The 23,507-nt window shown below is 40.2% G+C and overlaps 1 protein-coding gene across 5 annotated transcripts; it reads right to left on the reverse strand.

Moving 5' to 3' along the window:
* Positions 1–292: 292 nt before the first annotated feature.
* ZCCHC8 (zinc finger CCHC-type containing 8) lies at positions 293–22,564 on the reverse strand. 5 transcript variants are annotated; one of them, XM_006047188.4, is made up of 14 exons: positions 22,085–22,564; positions 20,815–20,857; positions 17,149–17,223; positions 15,106–15,211; positions 13,889–13,963; positions 11,603–11,706; positions 11,422–11,487; positions 10,794–10,854; positions 10,184–10,326; positions 9,135–9,277; positions 6,317–6,438; positions 4,530–4,616; positions 4,161–4,278; positions 293–2,353 (listed from the first exon to the last, which is right to left on the reverse strand). In XM_006047188.4, exons 1-14 carry the CDS (start codon positions 22,281–22,283, stop codon positions 1,572–1,574), a joined length of 2,124 nt encoding a protein of 707 aa, XP_006047250.3. In that variant the 5' UTR covers positions 22,284–22,564; the 3' UTR covers positions 293–1,571. The 5 variants fall into 5 exon arrangements, with proteins under 5 accessions (XP_006047250.3, XP_044786173.2, XP_044786174.2 ...); XM_044930238.2 differs by having other exon boundaries at positions 20,815–20,852; positions 22,085–22,559; XM_044930239.2 differs by lacking the exons at positions 15,106–15,211; positions 22,085–22,564 and having other exon boundaries at positions 20,815–20,859.
* Between the last annotated feature and the right edge of the window lie 943 nt (positions 22,565–23,507).

Here is a 23,507-nt window from a genome sequence, read left to right on the forward strand (position 1 = left end):
AAGTCTTTAGTTGGACTGGCCTCTCAACAACCACTTCTTTTTTTTTTTGGCTGTGCCTTGTGGCACATGAGATCTTAGTTCCCCAACCAGGGTTCAAACTTGTGTTCCCTGAAGTGGAAGCTAACCCGTGGACCGCCAGGGAAGTCCCGACAACCACTTCTTGAATGCTGACAAGTCCCCTTGACTTCTCCATGCTGCTGAAGTTTCCTCAGGTTAAATACATAATGTGAAGAAGATGTTTACCTAACACAAATGTTGAGTACGATAATGTATGTAAAAACACTATGTAAACTATGGTAAAAGATAAGTTTTATTATGGACTTTGACTCAGAGAAAAAAGCCAAAAGGATTAAACATTTTATTCAATTTTTAGCATGTTCTATGAGGGCCTTGAAAATAATTTTTCCCTTTTCATATAATTTCCCTTCTCTTTACTATTTATAGAACACTAAATTTGGATATTCAAGTTACCAAAATAAAAACTAAACCTGGAACGGTTGTATTTTGCACCCTCTGCTGGCCTCTGAGGAGAATAACATTACCTAAGACTAATTCAAGATCATCTATATGTTTATTTTCATGGACTTGACTGTAAAGATGTCATGGCATTCCACATAAAGACAAAAACATAGTTTCAGCTCTATATTATGTATCAGACAATTAAGCACAATATGTGTATGCCTACTTTTTGTTTGTAACAATTATCATTCAAATCTAGAAAATTATTTTTGTACAAAGGCTAGCTGCCCACCATTTATTTTTTCAAAATAATTACTTTAAAAGATTCTGCTGTTTCTATTAATATATTTAAGGCTGAAATCCACTGAAAATACCCAAACTTGTAACGTCTTAATTTCCTTTGCTACCACTAAGATTTGCAACCACATAATTTACTACCAAACTTACAAGGTTGTATATACTAATTTAACTGTGAGTCATTTTTTTATATTCAAAGTCTTAGATTATGTATATGAAAACTAATTTATTAAACCTTTGTACACAAAGATGAACATACCTGTATAGCAAGCTTATATGAAGAATGAAGTTACAAAAAAGTAAAAGTGTTATTAAAACGGATGCATGTAAATCATTTACAAAAATACCCCAAATGGTATAAAGCTGCTCGTCCCTGATTTTTCTCATTTGGTTGTTAAGAGTTGAAATATGAATTTTAAATGGTTAGAATTTTTTCTTTTTAAAAAGTGATATATTAAACTTACGTACAGGATAATTAGCAAATTGTAGAAAGGGAAAACGATGTACAAAAGACAGATTAAAAACCATCACTCCTGACAGACATTCACAATCCAAAAATAGTATAAACCTTAACAAACTATCTCTAAACCAGCTCCTACTTACCTCCCCCCAAGTTTTTATCAATAAGAATAAAATATAGTAAACCAGCAAGCTCAGTCTTTCCGTTCTTTAAAAGAGGCCTGACCTTAGACCACAATTAAGCCTTGGGTAAATTTTTTTTTCTTTCACATGGGAGGGACCAATAGGAAAACCATTTAGTCCTAATTACCAGAACACAGTTATAATTAAGTAGCACTGGGTGCTATGCCAAGCAGTCATTCAGAAGTCTTCTTGTTTTTTTGCTGGTTTCGGGGTGAATTCTTTAACAAGTTTCTTATCCTGAGGTACATTCCAGTAGATTCCGCCATATTCTCGAATTCAAACGGCGTTATTCCGGTTGCAAACTTGCTCATGTCGGGGATAGCACTGTGGGCCTTCGTGGCTGCTGCAGGACTGCAGTCCGCATGAAGGAGCTGCTGGCTGCTCCCTCCATTCCTGACCTCACTGTTTGACTCGACCCTGCCGTGGTCAAGAGCACCTTTAGGGTCTACCTGAGTGGACTCTTCCTTTTCCTTCTGGCCAAGCAAAGCAGTCTCAGAATCTGGGCTCGAGGCTTGTTCCTCTTCCGATTTCTTTGCAGCAGTGTCTGGTATCTCGGCCTCCCCTGGCACCTGCTTTTCGGATGTTCTTCCCTCTGGGACAGGGAGGTCAGGTTCATTTGGACAAGGTGAAGAGGCCACCGAATTCCCGGTTAAAGGTGTGTCCACAGGAATATCCGAATCACTGTTGACACTCTCGGCCTGCTCCAGGGCCGCCCATATCTGCCTCTGCTGTTCTTCTAGTTCCTCCAGAGTCAGCGCGTCCTCGTCCATGGTCATGGATGCCGTTCTCGTCCGGGGTGAGTCACTGGGAGTCAGCGGCGGGGTGCCCTTGGGGAGCGGAGGAGTGAAGATGGGTGGAGGGGTGCCCCGGGGGAGCGGAGGAGGCGTGCCAGGGGGCAACGGGGGCTGAAACTGAAAAGCTTCGCTGCTTGGGGACCCATGTGGGACCTCGGCATCTGAAATGAGGATGTTGAGATACTGAGTTGTCACACAGCACTTGATTTTACTAGCATTTATTATTTGAACTCAGGTGAACCCAGATGTTTGATGGCAAAATAAAAGGCTCAAGAGGGGAAAACTGGATCCTCAGATACCACATATGTAAGGTGTGCTCAACGGTGTCCGACTCTTTGCAACCCCATGGACTGTAACCCTCCAGGCTCTTCTGTCCATGGAATTCTCCAGGCAGGAACACTGGAGTGGGTTGCCATTTCCTTCTCCAGGGGATATTCCCGATCCAGGAATCAAACCTGCATCTCCTGCACTGGCAGGTGGATTCTTTACCACTGAGACCCCTGGGAAGCATACGATCATCATTGCTTAATGGCCTCAATCCACCTGAAAAGAACATCTGCAGGGAGAGAGGTCAGGATCTCTGGTGCCAGGAACTCTAACCGAGAGTAATCTTTAACACAGTAGGAAATCTGGCTGGAAATGAGACTGCCTAGACTCTCGAGTGGGCAGATGTGGAAGAAGCAGCGGAGGAGGTAACTGGAAACTCCCTGGCTTATTTCCCAGTTCTGTACCCCAGTCTAGATTGCTCGACCGAACTGTGGGTTCATGTGGTCAACTGGTCACCAGTCATCACTATCTGGGTGTCTCACAGACACAACGGATCTGACCTGTACAAAACAAGGAATCTTTTCCTAGAACTCAGACTCTTCCCCTGTTTGTTAATTCGTTCACTGGCACCACCAGTAGTATCTGGTTTAAGTCTCCAAAACCAAAACCTAGTCACCAGAGTCCTCCTCCTTTCCTTCGGCCCACACCCGGTCCTTAGCTCTCTGGGGTCCACCCTTTCCCACAGCCTGTCACAGCTGCTACATTATTTTGGGACCATTACTGTTGGTCAGGAGTATCAGTCATTCCTGCCTCTCGACTCGTCTTCCTTATACTCATCCAAACAATTAGTCTTTCTAAAACACAAATCTGGTCCTACTAACCTTTCCATCTCATTAGAAACCCTTTAGTGCCTTGCCATGATCTAGAGGAAGAAGTTCAATCTCCTCTGTACCATGTGAGGCTCTCACAACCAAAAACTTGCCTATTTTGACTACGTCATTTCTTACAGCCTGGTCTGAACTCCAGCTATCACACTGTTGGTGGACAAACATGCTGTGATGCTTCATGTTTCTGTATTTGCATTTCTCACTGTCTCGAATGCCCTAACCCTGCTCATCTCACCCTGGTCACATCCCTCAGGACCATCACAACCCTGCTTGACCACAGGTTCCATGGTAAACCCAGAGGATTCAGAGAGCAAAAGACTAGGGCAGTACAGAGGGCAAGGTCTTTGTTCCCTTCCCTTGGCTTTCTGAAAGGATGGACTTTCCTCACGATCTCTCTTTCCTGGGGGGAGACGGGATTTCGTGAATTTATACACTTGGGAAGAAGAGAAGGCCTGACTCAGTTCTGCCCTTCCTCCTCTTGGGAATGAGCTGCCAAAGGGGAGTATTTTCCATTGTGTGTCTCAAAGCATTGCCCATCAGGGGGCCAGTCCAGATCCAGGGCCGCTGGGACTGGGTGGAAAGGTCTGTCTAAGGAGCCCGGTTGGCGGGCCCATCCGGCTCTCACGCCAAGCTATAAGCCTTCCAAACTCAGCTCTGACTGGCAATAGTGGAGGTGCTCTGATACCCAAGGATAAAAGGGAAGATTTACTCTCAAGTTACTGCTCACAAGAGCTTCCTCTTTCTTAGGGAACTCAGCAGCATACAAACTCGTCCTACTTTCTCAATGAAAGCAAAACCATGGGGTGGAACCTACCCGAGTCCAGTTCCATGTCGGCGGGGGAGGCTGCTGCACTGTTTTCCTTCTTCTGCTTCTTTGGACTACTGGGGCTGGACCGAGACGAAGACCTTTTGCTGCTAGACTTCATGCTTGGCTAATGGAGAACCAAACACAAGTGAGGTGGGGGAGACAAAGAATTACACTCCATCCCTCCATTTAAACATGATACAGAGAACCAATCCAGGTAACTGGTGAATGTAGTTACCTTTTGCCTTTGGATTCATCAGAAAACATAGAGCACTTTATATACAAAACAAGAAAAGGCAACAAGATGCCTATGAGTTACAAAACCCCATGGATGAAAGCAATACATTTTTCTAAACCACACTCTGAAAATCTATTTACCGCTTGGAAGTTAGAAGTTAGGTAATTGGCAAACACGTCCTTCTGCTGACACGCCTGCATTGGTATTGACCCAAATATCCTCCATTCCTATCAATGAAAAGAGAAGGGAAAAAGAAGTGTGTATTTGGAAAATGTCATGCTCTGAAGTCTGCTTACAGTAGGTGAAGTGGAGATATCAAATTACATTCCTGTTTCATATGTGACTTTTCCTTTTTGCGGGGGGTAGGGGGTAAAAATAATAGTGCACTGAAAGGGAAAAAAAAAAAACCAACTCTGCCTGTCCAACAGTCAGGACAGAATACTAAAAGACTCCTTGACAAAACCACTTGAGCCAAAAAGGCTCTGCCTACTATCAAGAAGTTACAGGCAGTGACGACAGCCTCTCAGCAGAGTGGCTGGTTTCCACTCGCCTCCTGACACGAACCAGTACTGCCCATACACTGTTCTTGTCCCTTTCTCCTAACTTGCTCACTCATGCTGTTTTCCACCTTCTGTCTTTTCAAACTGAGTAGTAATCCCTCCTTTCTCTCTTATTGCCAGTAACACATTCAACAGCGGCTCTCAACAGGAATCACTTTGAGCTCCTGTGAAACCAAAAGACTCTTGGGACTAAGTTAAGTCTAAGGAGAGGGGGTGCTCAGGAATGTGCACTTCTAATGCGTACCCCAAGGGGATTCTGATGTAGGCTGGGACTTGGACCCAACTTCCAGAGGCACCGATGGTTTGTACATGCAATTTAGCCAGCCCTTAACTAATTACACACATCTTCGGATCTGTTCACCAGACTCTTTAAGTTCAGACCTTTGGCTGCTTCTCTACTGCCCAGTCCCTAAGAATAGCTAGAATGAATTTTTTTTTAAAGTCATTTACTTATTTGGCTGCACTGGGTCTTAGCTGCAGCATGTGGGACCTAGTTCCCTGAGCAGGGATTGAACCCAGGCCTCCTGTGTTGGGAGCTCAGAGTCTTTGCCACTGGACCATGAGGGAAGTCCCTAGAATACATTTTTATTAAAATACCACCACCACCATCACCACTAATACAGTTAGTTGTTGAATCCTGAAACATAAGATAGAAGTTGGAAAAGATTAAGTATAGCAAACCTTTCTTGTATCGGAGAAATTTTACTTTGTCGGGGGAAAAGAAGGAAAAGTAGGAAAAAGTTATAGTACACGTAGATTGATTAAAGGTAGAAAAATACTTTCCAAGCAATTCTGTAAAATTTATACTGTTTCAAACCACCCCATGTTGTTAAAAAAGAAATGATAATCTTTTAATTTTAGAACAGTTCCCGATTTACAGAATCTAATCATTCTATTTTAGTTCCTTAGGGCATAAAATCAGAAAAAACTGGGTTTTCTTTTTGACGAATTCAAGATTTCACTTAACATTCTAGTCAACACAAAAGAAATTAAAAAGTTAAACTCATAAGTAACACATTTTGTTGTCGCTGTTCAGTTGGTAAATCATGTCCGACTCTTTGTGACCCCATGGACTGTAGCACACCAGGCTCCTCTGTCTCCACTATCTCCCAGAGTTTGTTCAAATTCATGTCACATTTACTATTTTTTTCTGTTCACACTGCATGGCTTATGGGAGCTTAGTTTCCCAACCCAGGATTGAGCTCCCAACCTCAGCACTGAATGTGTAGAGTCCTAACCACTGGACAGCGAGGGAATTCTCAACCATAACTTCTTTATGAGACAGTAATTGCTATGTAAGGTAACATTTTGAACAATCTACACAAATAATTTTATATCCCAGAAGAATATAAAACCAATATACTTACATCTGGAATTCCTCTGGGAGTAGATATATTAAAACCTGGATAGTTTACCAATTTTGAGAGATCATAAGTGACACTTTTATTTTGCTGTACTTCTCCAGCTTCCGTCTCTCCATCAGCACCATCTATTGTGGATCATCAAAAAGGTTAATATTGCTAAGTGCCCATATAAATCCCTTTCTGGACCAAAAGCAGACCTGGAAAGTGCTTATATTTATGGCCACAAAATTATTCTGAGAATGGCTTTCATTATAATTTGTCTGAACAAAGATTAGAATTTTTAAACAACAGGGACATATCATTTTGACAAAAATATAAATATTGAAAAACTTGGAAAGTTTAGTTCTTCCATGAATTGCTTAAAAGTCTATTTTGCACTGATTTTATGATTTGCCTAATGCTCTATTCCAGTTCTTTTATTTAAGAGACATTTATATAATGGTTACTATGTATGAAAAATGTTTCCTTCTCAGATAGTGCTTTAAACAGTTTATAAGTATTCACTCACTTATTCTTCACAACCCTAAGAGGTACTTACTACTAATACCACTTTACAGATGAGAGCAATCCTTGAAGGATGGTTGAGAACTACTTCATTCTTTTCGAACATTTATGTTGCTAATCCCATGTCTATATACCTAAGGTAACCAAATGGTTGATGAGAAGTTTCTCTTTATAGAAGTTTTCAGGATAATAAGCCAAGAAGTAATGAAAGAATGAGAATACAACCACTGTGCCATCCCCAATAACTAGATATTGGCAACGTTCACTGATGACTGATTTCACCAACAATTCACAGCAAACAGGGACAGAGAAACATACTGAAAGAAACCATGGGGATGATCAGCAAAACCTCAAAAATCCCAGGACAAAACTCAGAGCTTTGTTAAAAACAAGAAAGCAACTTACAGGTTAAAAGACATTTAAGAGACTCTCAATTATCTACAATTATGTGTCCAAAGAATCCCTAGGTGAACAAATAAATTTAAGAGACCGGTGGGGGAACTTCTCTGGTAGTCCAGTGGCTAAGACGCTGCATTTTCAATGCAGGGGACCCAGGTTCCATTCTTGGTCAGGGAACTAGATCCCACATGCCACAAGAAGATCAAAGACCCTGTGTGCTGCAGCTAAGACTAGGTGCAGCCAGATAAATTCTGTCTTTTTTTAAAGAGAGAACAGCGGACTTGCAAGCACCTACAGAAAGTGGCATGAGTAATGATAATTTGAATGTCAGCATGACTTGGGGACATAAAATATTAAAAGGACTGTGCTAAATATACTCTTTTTGGTACTACGTGAGAAGGGGGGCTTGGTAAATGTTTTGTTTTTATTTTAATGACCTAAGTAATATCTAGAAACACTTTCTTTTCTTTTTTAATTTAGAGCATTAGAGATAATACTAAAATCTTAAGAGCAATCCTGTTTTCCTTCTCAGGGATAACCACTGTTGAGTTTGCTGTATATTGGTTACAACTTTTAAAAACTTAGTTACCATCTACCAGATGTCAGGCACTGTGCTACACGACAGACAGACATATATGAACTGTGACAGGGCATGAAGGAAACAAACAGGGTGCAGTGAGAGAGACTGGCAGGACACGCAGGTGAACGCAGGAGACAGACGTTTAAATAAGCTGGTCAGGGGAGGCCTCTGCGAGTCTAAACCCTAAAATCTAGACAGTTCTTTTCAAAATATCTTTTACAAACATAACTCCTCATAGAAAATATACAGCATGGCTTCATCCATGTGGGATTTTTGTTTTTTAAGATCGACAGTAGTGGTAGCGGGAGCAGGAGTAGCAGTGTTAGCGCTCAGTGGTGTCTGACTCTTTGCGACCCCACGGACTGTAGCCTGCCACGCTGCTCTGTCCCTGGGATTCTCCAGGCAAGAACAGTAGAGTGGGTTGCCATTCCTTTCTCTAGGGGATCTTTCCAAGACAGGGATCAAAGCCAGGTCTCTCTCATTGAAGGCAGATTTTTTACCATCTGAGCCACCAGGAAGATCAACAGTATCATAATAAACTACCCAGAAATTTATCTTTTAAACTCAGTATTGCATAAGAATCTTGCCATGGGAGCTCCATGGATTTACTCCATTTATTACATTCTACAAGGATTCTAACCCCTAGATCTACCACGGTTTACTTAGCCATTCTCCCTTACGGCCTTAATGTTGTCTTAAAAAATATATATATATTCTTAAAATTAATTTATTTTGGCTGCGCTGGGTCTTAGTTGTGGCATGTGGGATCTAGCTCCCCAACCAGGGCTTGAACTGGAGTCCCCTGCATTGGGAGCACAGAGTCTTAGCCACTGGACCACCAGGGAAGATCCCTTAATGTTGTTTTTTATTTTTCACTATCATATTCAATGCTAAAAAGTATCTTCATATACATACATTTCCTTGGGCACATGTGTGAATATTTTTCTTTTTTTGTGAATATTTTTCTAGATACCTAAGAGAAGTTTTAGATTATATTAATAAGACGGTTTATTTATTGTAACTTTTATAGATCTCCTGGCAGAGATGGGTCATATTTCTGTTACTATTACTGACAAAGGCAAGAGTTTATGAGGTCTAGCTGGAGAGCTAATACCTTGCTAGGTAGTCACTGAGCAAGTCCAGATAATTATTTGGTAACTCTCAATAAAGTTTTAGTTCCTTCCTTGTAAAACAAAGGAAAATCATGGTATTTTTTAGTTAACTCAGTACACATTAAACAAGACAACCATTCCCATTCTATTTTATTGTTATTCTTTAAAAAAAAAACCAAAAGAGACAGAACCCTTAAGTTGACTTATCTAACTGAACATACTATACCTTTCCCATCATAGAGCGCAAGCCCTGAGTTCTCCAGTTCGGCCTCTTTGAGCCACCCTGGTGGGTATCCTAGCTGGCGCATTCGATATATAAAAGGTGGAAGACTCTTGTCCGTCACACCCAGTGCGTCCTGGAGTTCCTCACTGAGTAAAAATAAGAGGAGGAAAAAAATACTGTATTCTCGCTTGGATGAAGATACATACTGTTCTAGTATTTCAAACACGTCCATGTCCTTAGAGCACAGACTTGTGGACACGGCAGGGGTGGGGAAGAGGAGGATGGGGCAAACGGAGAAGGCAGCATGGAAACATACACATCACCATATGCAAAACACACAGACAACGGGAATTTGCTGCATGACGTGGGGAACTCAAACCGGGGCTCTGTAACAACCTAGAGGGTGGAATGGGGCGGGAGGTGGGAGGGAGGTTCAGGAGAGAGGGGACACATGTACACTTAGGGCTGGTTCATGTTGATGTATGGCAGAAAACAACACAATATTGTAAAGCAATTATCCTTCAATTAAAAATAAATTAAAAAAAAAACACCAAACCACTTCCATGTCTCATACTACACAGCATGTGGTACAGAAGTGCCTCTCAATCACAATACAGTCAAGTCCCCTACACACGAACCTTCGAGTTGCCTCTGCATGCTAGCTGTTGTAGTGTTAACTACTGTCCTTTTCAAGGTACTGTGCTATAAGATTAAAATTGTTTATGTTTTGTGTTAGTTTTTTAATGTATTATTTGTGTGAAAAATATTAGAAACCTATTAATCTATATACACCCAATTGTGTTAGTTGGGATACCTAGGCTAACTTTGTTGGACTAATGAACAAACTGGACTTACGAACGTGCTTCTGGAAAAGAACTCCTTTATATGTAGGGGACTTACTGTAGATATTTTTTGGATTAATCGATGTACCTTTTATATACAGACTTGTGGGAGAACACTTATTTCCTGATTATTACCCTGAAGATACACAGAACTTGTTCCAAATAGTGGGGACATAGAAATGACATTCTAAGGTAAAATGACATAGGTACCTAATAACTCCTGGCTTAAATCTTCCAAATCTCTCTTCTACTTCTTCTGCATGGTATCGCTGCTGAAAATTCTGATTGTTTGTCTCACCACAGGCATCCATATACTCTTTTCTCTTTTCGCTTATTCGAGCAGCATTTCGAGGCTAAATCATAATGTGTTTGGAAAGAATGGTATCAAGCAGTGTAGAAATAGTTCAGAAATTAAATAAACATAAGCACTTTTCCTAGGTCAAGCACACAGATTATTTCAGTTTTAATGCATAAGGAGCAAGTATAAAAGAGACTGGATAGTTTAGAAAAATAAGCAAGGAAGAGAGGCAGTCCTTCAGTTTCTTATTACCTTGGTACTATCACAAAGTTTTTAAAATAAATTGTCTAAACATGAATTCTCATCATGTTTTATTCATCTCAAATAGAGACCACTGTAATAAATTATTATTTTTTAAAATAATGTCTTAAAACTTATGGACAAATTTGGAAAGATTTAAAAATTAAGGACTACAGGAAAGTAAGACAGGAAGTTTCTTTATATTGCACAATGCTATAGATGCATTGAAAATATTAGAAAGCTCTGGTTCAAAGATTTTTTTTTTATATGAGAAAAATTTACCATTGGGCAATCTTTCATTTGATGCTCTTCAGAACCACAATTGAAACAGTGAGGCTTTGGCCTATTTGGTCAAAAAACAAAGATTTTCACAATGTAAATAGAAATATCAAAGCAAATCAATAAAATTCTGTGTGACAGCAACGTGTATCAGAACAAGAAAGTACGCAGATCACCAATTACTAATATCTGCAGAAATGACCTCACTTTTACCACCTGTCCTAATGAGTTACACAAATATTACTTTTGATCAAGTCTTTTAACCAAGAGCCCTTATGTTCCCAACTGATCTGTTACCTCTGAATTTTGTCAGTGGCTGATAACAGAAGGATTTGAGGCAAACAGATTATCATATTTTCTTTTAGGAAACTTGGAAAGGGGTAGGTGGTTATAAGACAGCAATCAAAGATAGCAGTAATTATTCCTTTCCACCCACCCAGGCACATCAGGCCTGAACCAATGAGTTGCAATATGACTGACTTAGAGATTTACTCTATGTCTATGTACTGAAATTCTGGTTTAATCTGTTTATTTATAGTAAGCCGGTAATATTAACTTTTCAAGCTATAAGAGTTTATGGTTTTGGTTAATAAAGAAGAAGAAGAAAACAAAAGCAACTCCCCACACAAACCTTTTTGCCTTTACTTGTATTTCTTGCCCTTCTAGAGAAACAATGTGGCTGAAGACTTGCTGGTACCTTTAGTGAGTTTTATTAAGGAATAGTTATCATAGTCTGCACAATTTGGTTTTTTTTTTTAAAGGTGAACTTAATGGCAAGATGCATAAAGATCTTCATTCACTATGTAGGATACTTGGGTATTTCCCATCCTTCCGTAAGCTGAGGGTTTTCATTTAGTAGCGGTTGCCCCAATTTATCAAGGCAAAAATTAGTAAAATACAGGACACTTCCTACAACCTGCAGAAAACAAGTCAAAAAATATTGCTATTTAAGCAGAAAAAAAAAAAAAAGATGACATTAGATACTGTAAGACTATGATTAATTGTTTTACCAACTTATTTCTGGATGATAAAATTACTAGAAATAATAATCAACTCCCTAGTGAAGGAGTCATATCCTGATGTGTCAGTAAAATCTCCATCACTGAATTCCCTCACGGTGCCTAGACCATGGAGTTTTTCCTGTTGGATCGCTGCTGTCAGGGGCACTCCCTCCAGACTTAAAGAGCAAAAATTTGTCAACAATTCTTCTATTTCCCATTTCTTTGCTTCCTTTTGTAGCAAGATCCTCAGAAAGCTGTCTTTATTTCTATATTCATTGTTTCCATTTCCTTGTCTCCCAATAGGAGAAAAATTCCATACAAATTTGCAAAAATTTCATACAGAAAAGTTGGAACACCATGAGCCCTCATCTAGATTCAACGATGGTTAACTGACATTTCTGTGTGCACATCGCTCTCTCCACACAAAAACATACTTTCTACTGAGCCATTTTTAAAAAGTAAGTTGCCACCACTCTCACCTTAGTCTAAGCTATTATTTGCTCCTGCTGGAGACGAACAACTTCCTACCCAAGTTCCAGCTTCCACATACAACCAGCTATAACACTGCCATTCACAACATGGCACCCCTAACTCCTTCAGTATGAGCCTCCTAAGAATAAGAACATTCTCCTACGAATCGTGATACCACCATCACACTTGAGAAAACTAATAACACTTTATATCATCTATATCCTGTCTGTGCTGGGAGGATGAAGAGCCCACAGATCTTACTGAGAAGATTTACAAGACATGGACACAACTCTGCATATGTGATAAAGGCTAATATCTGCAAAGGTATCATGTGAGATCACCCTATAGAGTGCCAAGTGGCAAGACTAGGACCAGTTAGTACAAGAAGCACATTTCAGCTCAACTTTTAGAGAGTGCAAATTTCTATCAGAGATGTGAAAAATGAAGAAGTATGTCTCTCTCTTTTTTTTTTAAGTGAATTCCACATTACTGAGTCAAAAAAAAAAAAAAAAAAGACCAGGATGCTAGCTATCAGGGCGCTTTAAAGAAAGATCCCTGACCTTGAACTAGATAACTTCATCTCCCTTCTAAACAATAAGGTTCTTGGATTTAAGGTGGCACCTGCCTAGGATGTTGCACACTTATTAGTCTAAATTGTGGTATGTCAATGGCACACAATACTCCATGAACATGAAAACTGGTCTTCCTTTAATGGAATCCAGGATTACATCATCTTCTTTAAAAACTTTTAAGTTGCAAAATCACACATGACACTGCACTGACCCTTCTGAATTTTGCACAGGTATCAAAAGGCCTGCATATAGGCTCATCTCTGTTAAAAATCTTCTGTTTTTCACTCACTATATGAGTCTTTCAAATAGTTAACATTTCCAAGTTGCCACTTGTTATACTAGTTATTTATCCCTCTCGGATTCACCCATCTATAAGTTCCACAAGCATGCTTTCTATATTTTCATCCAAGTTCTTGAAAATGATGAGTGGGGCGAGGATGATGAACAGGTGGAGTAAAGAGAATTTTTAGGGCAGTGAAACGACTCTATGTGAAGGTCTAATGGTAGATGCGTATCACTGTACAAATCCACAGACCACAGAGCACCAAGGTGACCCTTAACTTAAACCATGGACTCTGGGTGGTAACGATGTGCCACTGCAGATTTATCAATTGTAACAAAGGTGCCATCTGCTGGGAGGTGTTGATAGAGGGGGAGGTTATAAATGTGTGGGGGCAGGGGATGCATGGCCAATCTCAGTATGTTTCACTCAATTTCTCTGTGAACTTGAGAAAAATATAAAATCTATTAGAAACTGCTCTAAAAAATATAAAATCTATTTAAAAAAAAAAGAAAGGAGAATGAACAGAGAGGATAGTCAGGAGAAAAAGTCCTCTGAGGTGTATCCATTGTACCCCTAGGTCACAATGAAATAGTTCTTAAAAAGCAAACTATAATATTAGAAGGCTGAAGCCTACACTGTTGTTTACAACAAATTTAATGAAAGAATGTGTGATCATTAGATGACATATCAGTTTACCATTTAAATGCTACCCAATGGACAGAGGATAGGAAATATATCTGCAGAATTCAAAACTAAAGCGTCCAAACTTACACTAAAAGCTTCCTTATTATTAACGGCACTGGATTCTTCTACTTTATGGTCCTCTTCTAGCATAACACTGGATGGCTAACACAAAGAAAAACACAAGTTACAAAAGCTAAACAATTCTTAACAACTTTAAATTTCATAATTGAATCTGAACACATTCACTTTATTTTCTAACACATACCATTAAGGTATATAAAAGTTTGAATTCATTGCTATGATAATTAGGGTGAGTGAGAAGTTAAGCTAGGTAGGAAAGTTTATGAAAGCTACTTCCCAAGTGGGAAAGTTAAAAAAGATATAAAAGATAGTATCCTCTGAAGCATTAGCTTACACTATGACTTTTATGTTAATAAATATTAATTATGGAACTTTCAACATTTAAACTGACAAGACAGGCTTTATCTTCAAATCAGATAATCAAAAATTTAAAAATATAAACTTGACATTGCTGGTCAATACTGATACTCAAGGCACAAAATTCTGAAGTGTTTCTTGAATCAAAAATCAAATAACATTCACTACGGTTTTTATTGTTAAATGTATTCTGTTCCTTGAATCTTTAAAAAAAAATTATATATAATAGATGAAAACTAAAGGTGACAAAAATTTAGTAAATTAGAATACTCCATTCTCCAACCTCTGAGGATAAACAGCTAAAGATCCTTATTTGAGAGCCTCTACTTACCTTAACTTATAAGTAAAAAAAAAAAAAGCCCAGAAATCATAATCCTGATTCTCTTGAGATAAATTTATGCCCTAATAGTCACACAGTGGAATCTCTCAGATTTCTTTGGGCATGCTACTGACTTTTAAAACAAATAGAGGGGGGAAGAGGATGATATATGAACTTTTTCATTTTCGGAAAAAAAACAAACAAGAAAACCCATTTTTTATAGTCCCCACAAAAAGAGATGTTTTTCCCTGACCTAAAATTAATTTTCTGCCCCAACCATGTGTCCAAGTTAGGGAATGATGCATGGGGAAAGGCTTTGAGTGTAGCCAGGTGTGAATATTATTCCCTAAGAAAAGCAATCACAATCCCAAAGAAAGCACCATGGCTGCATTGGTCAGACTGTGGAAAAGGAAGCCAGGTTGCAGGATGGAAGGTGAACAGACAATCTCAACAACCATTTTGGTTTTGATTCAAGAGGATCCCCAGAGCCGCCTAATAATTGGCAGTAAAACGCAAAACCTACTAAAGTCTCTTAAGTTTGAAATACCTGGGGCAAAAGATTAAAGGAAGTCTTTTCCACATCATTTTTCTGCTGTTCCTCAAATCTTTTTACTAAATTTGATACAAATTCCTCTATTTCTTGATGATATTGCCTGCATAAGAGGACAAAATGGTCAGAACCCAGACAGAGTAAAACACTGACTTGACTGAAGTCATGCATTTTTAGAAGATGGCATGTGTAAATATTGTTATTTTGTTTTTCAGAGTTTATATCAAATCACTGACTCTATGTAACAGTCTAATCTATTCTTTAGAGAAAAAACAAAACAAAACCCATTTTTGTCAAGTTAACAAAATGATGATGATAATCTAACATAGTGCCTAGCATGTAACAGCTGGCAGATAGTTACACAAAGACTACATGGATTTATAAATTTTACAAACTTAATTTGTAAATATATAACACATGGAAATGGTTCAAAATTCAAAAGAAGTAAGAGAGTCAGTTACATAACAAAAAGCCCCCTTCCTACCCTGTCTCACAGCCACTTATTTCTGCAACACACACACACAATCAATGCATTCAGCTCTTCCACAGCCTCTTCCTACAGACTCTGCACACACAAGGCAACACCTATGTAAATATGACACTGGAGGAAAAAAAAAAGACCAAAATGCAATGCAAGAAAAATGACCACGGTGTATGCTCTCCAGCTCTCCAGGTCAAGAACCATGTTCATCAAATACTCTACAGTACTCAGTTCGGAAGGGGCCAAAAGAGCCCAATTCCTCTTCATGGACTTGATGATTTGTCAGGTCTCTTTAGCTCTGACATTCTAAGATTTCTGCAGGTACAACCCCAGGTGAGCGGTACAGACATTAAGACTGTCAGGAGGGACTTCCCTGGGGGTCCAGTGGTTGAGACTCAGCGCTCCCAATGCAGGGGGTGCACGTTTGATCCCTGTTCAGGGAACTGAGATCCTACATGCCGTGCAGCATGGCCAAAAAAAAATTTTTTTTTTTTAATTAAAAAAAAAAAAAAAAAAAAAGGTCTGCCAGGAGCTTGAGTTAGAGGCTGACTCTGATGGTGACAGTAGCCCTAGAGTCCCACGGGCCCAGCACTGTGCCACCGGCTGTACCACCCCACTCAGCCTCAGGTTCCGCTTCTGTGAGATAAAGTAGCCAATGGATATGCCATGCAGGTAACACCTAAGTATGCTCCCTTTACCTTGCACAGCGTCTAAGATAACAACATGTGATGCGGGAGGGGGCAAGCAACCATCTGAAATGTCTATGACCATGCTTCAAGCAAGGCATGGGTCAAGGCCTCAAACCATTTCAGAACATTCTAGCAAACATCGTAGGAAAGCACCGAGTCATCCTAGACCCAAGAATACTGAAAACTAGCAAAGGTCTAGTTTTGCTAGTCAAAAAAAAAAAAAAAATCACGTGGTAAGTTTTGACCATAGTCCACAGGGAAAACTCAGCTCCCTGATTTTGGTAGCGAAATGGTGGTAGCAGTGACTTTTATTAGCGGTTGTCTATTGGGGCTTCCCTGGTGACTCAGTGGTCAAGAATCCACCTGCTAATGCAGGAGCTGCAGGAGAGGCAGGTTCAATCCCTGGGTAGGGAAGATCCCCTGGAGAAGGAAATGGCCACCCATTCCAGTATTCTTGCCTGGGAAATCCCCTGGACTGAGGAACGTAGTGGGCTACAGCCGATGGGGTTACGGAGTCAGACGCCATTTAGTAACTAAACAACAACAGCACTGGGCTGCTACAGGTGCTCATTCAGTTACCTAAAAGGTGGTTACTATTAGTGTCCTGTTTTCCAGTAAGGAAACTGATATGCAGAGAGGGTCAGTGACCTCTCCAGGTTCACATATGTAGAAAGCAGAGGTAGCCAGATTCAAATTCAGGTTTATACGACTGCAAAAATAAGAGCCAAAATCTGGCTCTTATCATGATTCCATAAATTTTAAGTAAAAGAATACAGATGGTATAAACACAGATGAAAACAGCATATTTATACAAATACTGTATCATAAACACATTAGCTCATAATATTTAGGAAAGAAAAAATTACTTACTTTGAAATAACATTGTTCATAAATAGAATCTGTAATAAAGGTCCATCTAACTTAGTATCGTTCACCAATATTCCACTAAAACAAAAGTTAAAACATATTCTTAGAAGACATTAAAGTAAAACTTGCATATGTATATATAAACACTGAACCTTTAGCATTTCTAAGTACCAAAGATCATATAATATTTTACGAATAAGATCAAGAACCACCAGGAACTCCGGTTTTCACCAATTTTACATACTTGAACAATTTTATAAAGATTATCTTTTACTTTACATGTGTATTTTAAATATTTCATAAAAAATTAAAAGCTGCAGTTCAGTTTTCAACCAAAAAGTTTCTTTACCTAATGGCTGTTTGTTTATAAATTGAGGAGAGGGAGGAACTGGGTAAACCAGCAGGTTACAAAGAATATAATTCTGAAAGAATCAGAATGAATTTGGCTTGGAAATATATAGGAAATGGAAACACTTTATAAATAAATGGGTAGACTCTTTTTGGAGGGCAGAGCACACTGCACTAAACATCTCAGATCCAAATTTTAAAGTAAAGATGTAAAATTACACTATTCCTGGATGTGACTTTCAAAAACTGGAAAAAATAGAACTAGACTGCAGCCTTGAAATCTGCTATATATTCCTTTGGTAACCTGGGAGCAGCTGTATCTGATTTCTCCACACCTTCTTCAAATCCTTGTACCTGTACAGCATGTGAAATCAATCAATCTGTATGTGGAACTGCTCACATCAAGTAGAGAAATAAAATTAAAATATGAAGACATCAGACACTTGTTTCAATTTGTACAAACTTCAGCTTTAAAAAAAAAATACATTGTGGGCTTCCCTGGTGGCTCAGTGGTAAAGAATCCGCCTGTTAATGCAGGAGGCACAGGTTCGATCCCTGGTCCAGGAAGATCCTACATGCCATAGAGCAACTCATCCCATGCACCACAACTGTTGAGCCTGTGCTCTACCAGCCAGGAACCGCAACTACTGAGCCCCTGTCCACAACTACTGAAGGCCAAGTGCTCTAGAACCCATGCTCCACAAGAGAAGCCGCCGCAATGAGAAGCTCGCACAGCACAACTAGAGTAGCCCACACAGCAACAAAGACCCAGCACAGCCAAAAATAAATAAACAAATAATAAAACTATCCAACAGAACAAAACACCATGTTTTTAAAAACCACATGCAATTGTGACTCTTGATTGGAGCTCAGTTTGAGCAATCAGTGATAAAGACATTCAGTTGGGGAAATCTGAATATGGTTGAGAATGTTATTAAGGAAATCATGCCAGTTATTAAGTGTGATAATAGTGTTGTGGTAGTATATGAAAGTTTTTAGAAAAAAGAATACCTGCTGAAATATTTGGGGTAAAATATGTATATGGAATTAGAAGAAGGTGATATGTCAAAATATTGTTAAATCTAAGTGATAAAAACATGAGTATTAATTATACTATTCTTTCCACTTTCTGTACATTTAAAATTTTCATCATATAAAGAAGAAACAACAACAAAAACCAACTCACAATGTTTACTGGCTAAAAGAAAGAGGCACTTTGATATGCAAGTTCCAAAAATAAGGGTTAAATCAAGACAAATGGGGTACAAATTTTATCTAAATTTTTTTCTTCCTTGGTTTTCTGTAGAAAGTTCTGTCAGTCTCACAATGTGGAGAACCCTAATTCTAAATAAATAAATAAATATATAGATTACTCCTTTTTCAGGATACTAATGCTTCCTTCTTATAAATTGGCAAAGCCTATAATGCTCTAATCGTTTGAACTCAAGTGATTGTAACCCACTTATAAATATTTAATGTTCAAATGATCGACTCTATTACAAAGCATGCACCTGTCTAAATAATATATCTCTACATATATAAAAATTATGATTTTTTTTTAGGAATCCTATTCACATTCAATACATTTACTACCTAACTAAAAATAACTGTAGATCCACAGAGTGTGCTCACATAGATAGGAAGGAAGGTAGGGCATAGAGAAATTATTCTTTAGACATATTCTGAAATATGTTTAAATTCTAAAATTTTAGTCACCAATGTAGCAGGTTACTTCAGCTGGTACCAGGGACAAAAAATTTCATGTTAAACTGCATCATGGCACCCCAAAGTCTGAAAGCCTTAATATACCATTCTGTGTAATAAATCTGTTTTAATAAATATTTTAGATTTAGTGACTACTAAATAAATGCACACTAAGAAATATCGGAGCCTTCCTGGTGGCTCCATGGTAAAGAATCCACCTACCAATGCAGGAGACATGGTTCGCTCCCTCGTTCGGGAAGATCCCACTTGCTGTGGAGCAACTAAGCCTGTGCGATACAACTATTGAGCCTGTACCCTAGAGTCCGGGAACTGTAACTACTGAGCCCAACTGCCACAGCTACTGCAGCCTGAGCCCTAGAGGCTATGCTCTGCAAGAGAAGCCACGGCAACGAGAAGCCTGTGCGCTGCAACTAGAGAGTAGTCCCTCCTTGCTGCAACTAGGGAGAAGGCAATGGCACCCCACTCCAGTGCTCTTGCCTGGAAAATCCCATGGGCGGAGGAGCCTGGTGGGCTGCAGTCCATGGGGTCACTAAGAGTTGGACTACTGAGTGACTTCACTTTCGCTTTTCACTTTCATGCATTGCAGAAGGAAATGGCAACCCACTCCAGTGTTCTTGCCTGGAGAAACCCAGGGACCGAGGAGCCTGGTGGGCTGCCGTCTATGGGGTTGCACAGAGTGGGACACGACTGAAGTGACTTAGCGGCAGCAGCAGCTGCTGCAACTACAGCAAAGCTTGTGCAGCAATGAAGATCCAGCATAGCCAACAAACAAATACAATTACATAAAAAAGGAAACATCAACATGTAATTATCTATTAAAATTAGACGCCTGAAAGCAAATTTACTCACTGTACTTTTTTCAAAAGCAACTCCTTTCTCTTCTTCTAAAATTTATCTTGCATTGTTTCTATTCACAGACACATTTTAATTGTGTAAATAAATCTTCAGCTATATCAACACTGTAATTTGAATTCTGCTGCTGCTGCTGCTGCTAAGTCGCTTCAGTCGTGTCCGACTCTCTGCGACCCCATAGATGGCCTCCCAACCAGGCTCCCCCGTCCCTGGGATTCTCCAGGCAAGAGCACTGGAGTGGGTTGCCATTTCCTTCTCCAATGCATGAAAGTGAACAATGAAAGTGAAGTCGCTCAGTCGTGTCCGACTCTTAGCGACCCCATGGACTGCAGCCTCCTCCGCCATGGGATTTTCCAGGCAAGAGTACTGGAGTGGGGTGCCACTCCCTTCTCCAAATTTGAATTCTAACTCCCCAGAAATGTTCATTGAATAGAAACAACGTGAACAGATTGATAACTTGCCTGAAGATAACTTGTTCTAAAGATTAAGTAAAAAATTTCTGGTTTGTGTTTCACACGTATTTTCACCCAGTCAGTTTCAAAGTTTAACGCAGTCATAAGAATTCAAACTTTACCCTCACAAATTAAAGGATCATTACTCTGATTTCTTCAGAGTATATGGAACAAATAGAAGCGATACAGAAATCCCAAATACTTTTTAAAACAAAAACAAAAACCTGTGATTAAATATTAATATCAGGACAAAATAAAAAGTACATTACAGTGCAATTTCAAGATCTCATACCTTGGTCGAGTCAAAATATTCAATTTTCTTTTAAGTTCTTGATGTTATTACTTGTTAAGGACTATAGCCCTCATTAAACAGAAATAAGATCATAAAATTCAACTACTAACCTCATTTTTGATGTCAATGTTATAAACGTATGTTACAGAAGTTAAAAGACAAATGTTTTGAGGACGACACACTTACTGACCTTTTCTGTTGCAGGACTAGTATCTGGATCTAAAAAACTAAAATACATACCCTTCCAACATGGTATTTCTAAGACGGGGGTCATGTAATTCAAAAGAGACTAACAGACTGAAACCAAAAATGCTATTCGGTCAACGGTGCACCGTCAGAAGTTAAAGAGCCACTTAAGAAAACGTTCCAGGTCAAAAGCATCATGATAACTCAACAAGGTAAATGCAGCATAACAAACTGTTAAGAACGGAAAAATTTAGGATGGAATCTACGAATGTTCACTGCCAAATCCTTTCAACTTTTCTGTCTTTAGAAGTTTTCCACAATAAAATGTCCAGGAAAAAGGCATTATGAAAAAAAATGGCTTCGAAAACCTTACACTAGAAAAAAGTTCCTGAACCAAAATTGTAAGCTAAGTAAAAATAAACAAAAAATTTTAAAATAAACCCCACCCGCAAACACCTTCTAAGAATGTATTAACATATTAACACATTTTGCTAGAAAGGCTGTGGACATGTAACTAAAGTCAAACGGAAACTTAAATGCACATTCCACACGGAAGCTGTTTCAAAGTGGAAGAACTTTGAAATGAATCCCCAATGGTCATCAGCAATGAACCATTTCTCTGTGCATGCCTCGACTCCTTAGGAACCCCAACTCCACAAAATAGGACCACTAACTTTGGCCCCGCCTTAAAAACACATGCACCCAGGTCAAAGTAGCCGGTATCTCCTAATACACCACATAGCTTGACTGCATCAACTTTACATTGGTTCCAAAAAAGGAGACCGGATAATGACTCAAAAGACGGGAACAGACGTGGTAAACAGTCTGCAACTGAACAGTTGAAAGAGTCCGTAATAACGCTAAAATCCCACCCCAGACTCGCGGACGGGAGAAACGAATGAGGTCCAGGAGACGAATCCCACAAGGGGAGAGGTCTGCGCCGAGGCCTCGAGGACAGCTTACGCAACCCGAACCCTAGATTCTCAGGCTGAATTCTGGGCCTTGTGGAATTTCCGCCCGCGCCCTCCCGGCACGGGCCCCACCACACGCCCTGATGACAGGGCCCAGCGAGCGGGAAGGATATTCTCGGCGCGGAGCTGCTCGATGGTTTCCTCGCACTGCCGAAGCCGTTCCCGCAGCTCCGCGTCGCCAATCCCATTCTCGTCCTCCTCGTCGCCGTCGTCGTCCTTGAAGCGGGAATGAACGGGCTTCGGAGTCGACTCCTCTGGGTGGTCAAACGCCTCGAACAGCTCTAAGTCGCCAAAATCCACCTCCGCCGCCATTTTGGGCTGTGGGAAAGATACGAGAAGAGGCGGAGCTGGCCACCAGGCCGGAGGCGAAGGTTTTGTTGGGCGGAACCGCTCTCTATGGCCACCACCGCGCTAAGCCACTCGAGCGGCGTTTCCTCCAAACGTAGGCCGCCAAAGTTGCACAAGGGGCGGACCAGTCCTGTGAGACTACAACTCCCAGAATGCAGTGGCGTCTCCTCTACCCACTTCCGAGATTGCTTGAGACCATGGCATTCTGGGATATGTGGTTTCTAGGCGACTGTTAACTCATTGTTTGCATTGCATACTGGGATTGGTTGGCTTTGACGTGAAGAAAGCGGAACCAGTTCAGAAAGTGTTACAATGCGAGTTGTTCCCGTTTTGCCTCAAAAGCAGGGGGGAAAAAAAAAAAAAATCAGAGCACGATGCATGGCTTGACACAGATTCTGGTGTTCGTGCCAAACAGCAATAAAGACCTCCAGTTTTGCCACAGACTACCTTTTTTGTTCTTGGAGAAGGTACTTCAGTTGATTGGACTTGTTTCACTTTTTCATAAAAAGCTAGCTTGATTTTAGATTATTTTAGATTTGTCCCTAGAAGCTTTTGGTGGTATCTCTCCTTCAATCAACCCACTCCAGTACTCTTGCCTGGAAAATCCCATGGGCGGAGGAGCCTGGTAGACTGCAGTCCATGGGGTCGCTAAGAGTCGGACACAACTGAGCGGCTTCACTTTCGCTTTTCACTTTCATGCATTGGAGAAGGAAATGGCAACCCACTCCAGTGTTCTTGCCTGGAGAGTCCCAGGGACCGGGGAGCCTGGTGGGCTGCCGTCTATGGGGTCGCACAGAATTGGACACGACAGAAGCGACTTCGTAGCAGCAGTAGCAGCACTCATTCATTCAACATTTATTTACCGAGTTCTGTGTGCCAGGCACTGTTCTAGGAGCTGAGGATGCAAGAGTGAGCGAAATAGAGACGGCCCTGCTTTCATAGAGGGTGCAGTCTAGCAAAAGAAACAAAACTGAAAGTCGCCAAGTAGTGTCCAACTTTGGGACCCCATGGACTGTAGCCTGCCAGGCTCCTCGGTCCATGGAATTCTCCCGGCCAGAATACTGAAGTGGATAGCATTCCCTTCTGCAGGAGATCTCCCAACCCAGGGATTGAACCCAGGTCTCTCACATTGCGAACCAAGTCTTTACCAACTGAGTCACTAGGGAATCCCAAGAATACTGGAGTGGG

This window comes from Bubalus bubalis, chromosome 17, assembly GCF_019923935.1.
Source record: "Bubalus bubalis isolate 160015118507 breed Murrah chromosome 17, NDDB_SH_1, whole genome shotgun sequence".
Lineage (NCBI taxonomy): Eukaryota > Metazoa > Chordata > Mammalia > Artiodactyla > Bovidae > Bubalus > Bubalus bubalis.

Bases quoted from the DNA above. Each gene is read 5' to 3' on its own strand.
- ZCCHC8 (XM_006047188.4), bottom strand. From the start codon at position 22,283: ATGGCGGCGGAGGTGGATTTTGGCGACTTAGAGCTGTTCGAGGCGTTT. The intron at 10,855-11,421 runs GTTTGTGTGGGG...TTGACCAAATAG, and splicing joins ATACAAGTAAAGGCAAAAAG to GCCAAAGCCTCACTGTTTCA. The intron at 10,327-10,793 runs GTAAATTTTTCT...ATTATGATTTAG, and splicing joins AAATGAAAGATTGCCCAATG to CCTCGAAATGCTGCTCGAAT.